The sequence below is a fragment of the Crinia signifera genome, chromosome 4, assembly GCF_055691185.1.
Source record: "Crinia signifera chromosome 4, ASM5569118v1, whole genome shotgun sequence".
In the NCBI taxonomy this organism is placed as follows: domain Eukaryota; kingdom Metazoa; phylum Chordata; class Amphibia; order Anura; family Myobatrachidae; genus Crinia; species Crinia signifera.
Window position 1 is genome coordinate 246,136,757 of NC_139220.1, and position 7,964 is coordinate 246,144,720.

General features: G+C 44.4%; 1 protein-coding gene across 1 annotated transcript; it reads left to right on the plus strand.

Moving 5' to 3' along the window:
* Positions 1-6,158: 6,158 nt before the first annotated feature.
* Positions 6,159-7,637, plus strand: LOC146075218 (uncharacterized). The gene is made up of 2 exons (XM_083184206.1): positions 6,159-6,465; positions 7,510-7,637. Exons 1-2 carry the CDS (start codon positions 6,258-6,260, stop codon positions 7,617-7,619), a joined length of 318 nt encoding a protein of 105 aa, XP_083040332.1. The 5' UTR covers positions 6,159-6,257; the 3' UTR covers positions 7,620-7,637.
* Positions 7,638-7,964: the final 327 nt, after the last annotated feature.

Consider the following 7,964-nt stretch of genomic DNA (forward strand, 5'->3'; position numbering starts at 1 on the left):
TTTTTCATTGAATTACAATATTCTCATATAGGGGCTAGTCGGAACCAAATTTGGGGTGAGTAATAAAGTGTTAACTATTAGTTAAGTAGATCCAGTCTTTAGATTACAGTACCTAATGCGTTTCATTGCTCTATGATAACAAGTTCATTAGAGAATAACGCATCATAACAATTAGCTGGGAGTAATTTTAATAAACATTTCACAAATCTTTCCAAAAATGACATCAATATAGTATATTCACTTTATACTGTTTCTAGGAAACAGTTATCCACAGCTACTTATACTGTAGCCCCGTACACATGGTGAGATTCATTTTTTATTCAATCCCGATTCAATCAGGATCGAATCGCACAGCGCAGTGTACACACTTGATTTTGACCATATAATTCAGATCTGTACGATATAGTCTTGACTGTGCAGTCTATATTTCTATTCGATTTCAGTGCCGCGGAGCTGCATATTGGGATCGAATCAGCACTGAACACGGCTGAAAACCATTCAATGTCAATATGATTTTGATTAGATTTTGACTATATAGTCAAGATCGAATCGAAAGACAGTCAGAATCGCGTGTATGGGGCATTAAACCAATTTAAAAAAAAAAGCAAATGTTCTTACAGAAACCTTTAAATAAGTCTAAATTGCCAATATTTTGGAGTATTTATTTTATTTATTTAGTAACAGCTTCTTATATAGTGCACACATATTACACAGTGCTTTACAGAGAGTAGGAGTAGGTGTAGGGAGTAGGTGTCATCTGACCAATAATCAATGGCATCATTATGGAGGCACGGGAGGGGGGGTGAAACACGGTATCCGGACTCATGATAGATTAACTCTAGGTCAACAGTCATAAAGTCGACAGGGTTAAAAGGTCGACAGTCAAAAGATCAACCAGGTCAAAAGGTCGCCAGACACAAGGTTGACAGTCAAAAGGTTGACATGGAAAAGGTTGACATGAAAAAGTCAACATTAGTTTTTTTATTTTTAAATTGAGCCGACGTGCTGACAGGCAGTATTTCATGCCCTACCATACACTATGGCATGTAGGGAGAATACAATACCAAGTGCAGTGAGGCATCGTGCCTGAAGAATGAGCCATGCGAGGGGACAGGGTACACTTAGATGGTGTCCATACCGACCTGTGTCGACATAGACACCCAAAAGCCCACAATAAACTCAAGTCGACCTTTTGATTGTTGACCTTTTTGGCCCTGACAACCTTTTAACCCTGTCGACCTTTTGACTGTCAACCTTTGAAAAATGTATAAAAGGGAGATTGAGCATGAGGCTGGCATTCTTGCTATTATACTAATTATATACAGACATTTTATATTCATTTTATTGGGTTTTTAAGGCAATACAACTGAGCAGCAGAATATTTAGCATGAATAGTTGTGTTTTATTATTATTATTTTTATTATTATTATTATTATTATTATTATTATTATTATTATTATTATTTTTATTATTATTATTATTATTTACATTGTAATTTGCAATGATGTGTAAATTATTTTTTTTTTTACTTGATGCTTTTAAGAGCTTCCTTTTTGTAATATTACCAATATTGTTACTAATTGGAAGACTTTAATGCAATATTTAAGATTAATTATGTATTTATTCCGTACAATCCCATATACTTTTCCGAAGACAGTGTTACATGCTTGTACCCCTGTCTTAACTAAATATGTTTGGACTTCCAAACCCCCCCAATATAGCTTGCTCTAAAATACGGCTAGCAAAAGCCGAGCCAGGATTTAACCTTCCAGATTTAACCTTATATCATGAAGCGTGTGCTCTAGTCTCCCTTAAATACTACTCAAATTCTGAAATGCCGATGGGTTGGGTGGACATTGAACAATCCTTTAGTCCTTCATTACCAATTTCAGATCTGCTGAATATCCCCAAATTCCTAAGACCAACTACCCTTAGCCTACTCCCATCTACCCTTAGCCTACTCCCATCTACCCAAGCATCCCTTAAAATCTGGGACGCTGTCATCCACTAAACCCTCTCTCGCTTGCTATATATCTAAGCTTTCTAGCATGACTATTACGAAGTTGATCCCAAACTTAAACCTAAATAAATGGCGATCTTGCGGCATAGTACTTTTAAATGACATCCTTGAGGGACATTTCTTACTGGCCCTTATTCTGATCGGTGCGGACTTTTCCGCATTCTTTCGGATGGCGTTTTTTAGCCGTCTGCGCATGCGTGGAGAACGCGACGCGCATGTGCCACGCATGGTCTCCGTACTTGTTCGCACTAATCCCGTACAGAACTGTGCACCGCATACATTCGGCCAATAGGGGTGTGTTATGGGCGTCATGCGGAAAGACACAGGGGCGTAGTTTCAAAGTGGGCTAAACTGGGCGGAAACATGGGCGGACACGGGGGAGTACACATATATTGGTAGGCGTGCATTCGGACAGCACGCCGAATGCACGCGAACAAAAAGGGAAGAAATGTGCGGTGTCCAAAAGGTTACTTTTGCTTTGCGGACACCACTCGGTCATGCGCTAGGCAATCGGAACGCCTAATCAGGACGGACGCACCTCAACCAATGTCACCTGAACCCAATACAATCACATACTTTACCCATGACTTGTTAATTACACGCTTCTCACTGCTACAATTGGAAGCATTGCAGCTTAAAGGGAACATTACATGCTGCACTTGTCACACACTTTAACACTGCAAATAATGCACACAACTTAATAATATTAATACTAATACACATGCCACTTCTGCATGTCTAAATTAATACAGACATTTGTGGGGCCAAAATAACATTTATTAAACAAACTTTGGCAATAATAGAAAATACATAACAAAACAAATGGTACCATACCAGGTCAAAAATTACATACTAAAGAATAAATAGCCACAGCAGAATCATTGGGAACACATCAGGTGGCTTCACAACAAAAGTACAGCACCAACACTTCAAGTACAGCACACTGAAACAGGGCAACAGAGGAACCAAACATGACATTTGAACCGCGGGCAAAAGTGGTGACCCTGGGCACGGATTTGGACACAGGATGCTGACACACACAGCTCAATGGAAGATTTGGGAAGACATAATGGAGGAGATTAATGGGGACACAAGTTCATTTGCGAGCACGTTTGGCCCTGGCAGGCTCCTTGCCACGTGCAGCAGCTCTTGTGCCTCGTCCACGGCCAGAGGCTGATGGTGGCTCATGTGGAGCACATGCTGGTGAGGGGGTGGATCTTCTCCCCCCTCTGGCAGCAGGGAGTGATGAGGTTGGTAATGCACCCGAAGCGGGTGACATTAGGGCCCTATTGCTGGTAACTAGCTCCACCATAAGTTCATTATGGCGGAGGAGGAGGTCGTTTTGCCGCAGGGCTTGATCAGCCAGCACCTGCAGGCTACCAGCAATAGCTTGGTGGCTGGCAGCCATAGCTTGCTGGCTGGCACTCATAGCCTGCAGGCTCTCAGCAATAATCTGCTGGCTGGTGGTCAAACCCTGCAGCACCTCCTCGGCCCTACGCACCCGCTCGAATGCCGACTCTCCCTGCTGCACAATACTATCCAGCACACGGCCCCACATGGACAATTCAGCCGCGGACAATCCCACCGGCTGCTGCTGCACGGGCCTGCTACTGGGGCCAGGTGGCACAGACTCCACAACCTCCTCAAGAGAATCTTGACCAAGCGGTGGGGATGCTGTTGAACAAGAAAATTCCAATTACCACACATTCCATGCAACATTTAAAACATCTACTTATGGCCTGGCAAATAATTACCTTCAAGAGTAGAAGCCATCACTTCCGCTGGGGACTCGCTGTCTATAGTGCTCACCCCCCGGACCTCCTCCACTGCAATACAGCACTGGGCCATCTCTTCCAGGGGGGTGAGCTCCAGCTTGGATGGCATGGGGCCAGCCCCAGAGGTCTGGCTGTGTTGCCACCGGTCGGTCAATTTCTTCTTGAGGTTGCCTTTGAAGTCGTGCCACCTGCAATCAAAGTGTACATACTGTATTAATACATGTAACTCCTCATGTTTGCTGTATCACCCATTGCAATATGATACATAATACAACATGTGCCTACTGACACCAACCTTACATTATATTCATTTTTCATACCAACCCTTAGCAGATACAAAAACATTCACCCTCCAATAACTATCAATTCAATGTCATGGCCAACATATCTGTGCCTCCAAGCAACGTGAACACCCATTGCCTAACTAGATCTAATATTGAATGTAAACATTACTGGACTTGTACTACTCTAATGTAACACACATGTACTTGCCTCTTCTTAACATGCTCTGCCTGTCGAACTTGTGGAGCCACTTCATTAATCTCCGCCGTTATCTCCTCCCAGATCTTCCATCTCCTTGTGTGTGTCAACTTCACCGCAGGACACTCAATTAAATCACGTGCCCGGGTCACCAGGATGTCAAGCTCCCGCGGTTCAAATGCCATGTTTCGTGTTGTTGGTTCCCGTGTTGCCCCACTGCGGCCACGGGCACGGGCACTGCCACTGCCACGGCCACGGGCACCGGTTGCTGTACCTGAAGTGCTGGGCTGGCTACTCTGTTGGGAAGCCACCTGCTGGGTTCCCAATGATTCTGCTGAGGATGGCCCAGCTGCTGATTGGCCTGATGTTGATGGGCCAGCTCGGTCCTCTGGGTTGAGGGGTACATATGTGGTGTTGGCCTCCATGCGGGGCAACAGATTCTGCACCACCTGCTCTTCCTCAGAGTCTGAGCCTGGCATGTTTGCAACAAGTGTTTGCCTTTCTTGGACCACTTTAAATACTATTTCTGTAATTGGCGTTAATCAGCTGCAAGCTGCGTTCCGTACGGCCGCGTTCCGTACCCCAGCGTCAACCGTGCGGCGCATACGGCCCGCCCCTTGGTGTGGCGAAATATTTCCAGAAAACCTGGCAAACTCAGTAAGTGTGATTTATTTGCTAAATGCAGATTCCAACACCAATGACCAAATACAACTGAGGTCAGACATGACATGTATATTTGAAGGTACTTCTGTACTGTGCACTTGTTTGCTATGTAGTACAACTGACACTACCCATTCCATATGTCAATCCAGTCCACCACTTAGCCACAAGTAATCAGTGCTACCATCCAAATCACATGTGAAAGCACTCCACATTCAGGTTAGATGCTAGCTAATTTTCATTCCACCTCTGTAATATGGCCCAGTAGAAGGTAAGTGTACACATGGCAGCATGGCCTAATTTTGGGAAAAGGTCTGCCTTCATTACAAATTAGCTGTTTAGTACCTTGTGGAGTTAGGTGTAAGTGTCTAGAGATGCAGACTATTTCACCTGTTGCTTAGACCCATGTTTGGTGAATGTTATAGATTAGATATGTGTTTCCATCTTATTTTAACCTGTTTCGGATGGGTGTGCGATGCAATGGGTTAGCCGTCTGTTCGGGCGCATACACGCTGTTAGTGTAAAAATGAACAATAAAGTTAATACCAAATATCACTCTGATCAACCAATGACAGCACATGATTGTTTGATTTGTGCCATTGCTAAGATGGCGGCCTATGGGAGAGCAGCCCCATTCTCTTCCGCGGAGCTGCGAACTCTGGTCTCCGTTATGGAGACCAGGCTGGGGCATGCCGGCCCTTTTATTACAAACAGGCAGAAGCGCCAGGCATATGCATCGGCCCACAGGCGCATATTCGCGCTCACCCAGGTGCGCAGGACCATCGCACAGCTGGAGCGGCGATGGTCTGATCTCAGGCGGCGCCAGCCTGATAAGCTCCAGCAAATACGGGCCAGCATTGCTCGATGTAAGTGTTTACCCATTAAATGCCCAATTATACAATATTGCTGACATGACCATATTTCAACCAATAAGGTAACCTGCCTGATCCATGAGTTAAACATGGCATACAATATATGAGTGCTACTTCCTGTTTGACACCCTGTAATGGTCATAAAATATGTTATTGGGGAGGATTAATGCTTGTGATGCTTACAATGGGCCAAATGTCACAGCATACCTGCCATGTTACAGGCTGTGTTTTGTAAAGGCCACTAAGGAGCTGTTTGCCTGTACAATTATCTGTACTTCTAACCTTAGCATTTATAGCTTGATAAGGCATAATAGTAATTACCACTAATTGGCACTTTTATTATTTTTCACATACACAGCACGTGCTCGCGCAAGACAGGCCCGGGAGGAGGCAGAGGTGGCCCTCGAGGACCTGCCCCAGGAAGGGAGCCCGGAGGAGGGGGCGCAGGAAATGGAGGAGGAGGAGGCAGCGGTGGCCCTGGAGGACCAGCCGCAGGAAGGGAGGCCGGAGGAGGGGGCCCAGGAAATTTCCGATGACGAGGGGTGGGCTGTGGAGGCACTGGCACCCGTGGAGGACGTCAGCGAGGCCGAGGATGGCGCATTGGAGGCCCCTGAGGAGGAGGTGGAGCCCGATGAGGTTGTCCAGGCGGCCGGAATTGGTATGTATACATAAGGATTTATTTATCCGTTTGGCATGTACTATTTGCTATGTAACACTGGTGATTCAATTGATTTTTACAATACTATAAAATGACAAAAGAAACGGGATAGCAACAGACACACTTTGGGGTTAGATAGGGTGGGCAAACCATCCCTTTCAGCCAGGACACATATTAATGACACAGGTTGTGAGGATGGCTTTCATGTCGATTTTAAGTGCCACTGAACCTGTGTAGTTAATCTGTATCCTGGAAGAAAGTGATGACTTGCTCATGTAAGGGTTACATGTCTCTGCTGCAAGCATACAATCTGTAGCCTCATATAGGTGAGTAGAGTTTACTGGTGATTGATCTTTGTAAACTAGATTCAGTATGGCATAAATGGAGTATGGACAGGCGTGGCTTAGACTGGAGTAACAAGTGGTCAGTGCCCCTGGGCCCTCCTCTAGCTAACCACCCCCTGCGGCCTGCATGTATGTTTTGCACCATAATTGTGTGTTGATTTGGTCTTAGTAATGCTTTTGAGCATGGGAGTGGGTTAGTGCTGCAGCCTCCCCTACCTGGCATTCTGACAATGATTTCTGGAGCAGACCATCAGCAGGCAAGCCATGCTTGATTGCACAAATGTACTGAGCATTCCTGAGAGTTGTGTAACTCCCCTGCCAGGCTCCATCATATAACAGACACTGAACTTTGTTTGGCGAATTGTGATTGGTGCAGCGCGTGGCATGCTTCTCAGAGCTTAGTCATGGGTGGGTTTGGATGGAGAAGGAGCAGTATGACTGTGAGGTGTTCTACAGAGTAAAGGGTAGAGGGCCAAAATCAGGCTTTCCATGTAGTATGTATGCATGTATGTATAGGTGTATGTCTCATATATATATAGGTAGATATGTGTGTATATATATATATATAGTTTTATATATATATATATATATATATATACACACACACCTCGCAGAATGCATGTTTAAAATGTAGCTTTGACTATGTTAAATGTATGCATGAATAGCATTAGTCATTTTTAATTTTTAATTTCCTCCACAGATGAGCCTGCCCAAGCAGAGGAGGGTCGCCGTGGGGCCCTCCTGAGACTGAGAGGCCTGATGAGCCAAATGATTGTGGAGATGGACCGCATACTTGATGGGGAATTTTAAATTTTGGGTTGGGGCAAGTTATTTTTGAATAAATCGTTATTTAAAGTTGAAAGTTGTCAGTGTTTTTTTCTAACATGCTAAAGTATATGTGTAAGCTGTTTAAAATGTTTAAAATAAGCAAAATGTACATAGTGTATCTAGATGTATGTTTGGGTCACATGCTGTAAGGGTTAATGTGTGTCATGAATGTAGTAGGAATGTGGGTCAGTATAGATGAGCATTTAATTGATTGCAATTGCTAACAATCCCTTTTTCAGGAGGTTGCCTAATAGCCTAAGTGGGTCATGTGATCGCTGTGTGTACTCAGTACAAAATTGTCTTGGATTGTGCGTAAATACTCCGCAT

Coding starts and splice junctions, on each gene's coding strand:
- LOC146075218 (XM_083184206.1), top strand. CDS start 6,258: ATGGAGGAGGAGGAGGCAGCGGTGGCCCTGGAGGACCAGCCGCAGGAA. Junction 6,466..7,509: donor TGTCCAGGCGGCCGGAATTG/GTATGTATACAT, acceptor TTTCCTCCACAG/ATGAGCCTGCCCAAGCAGAG.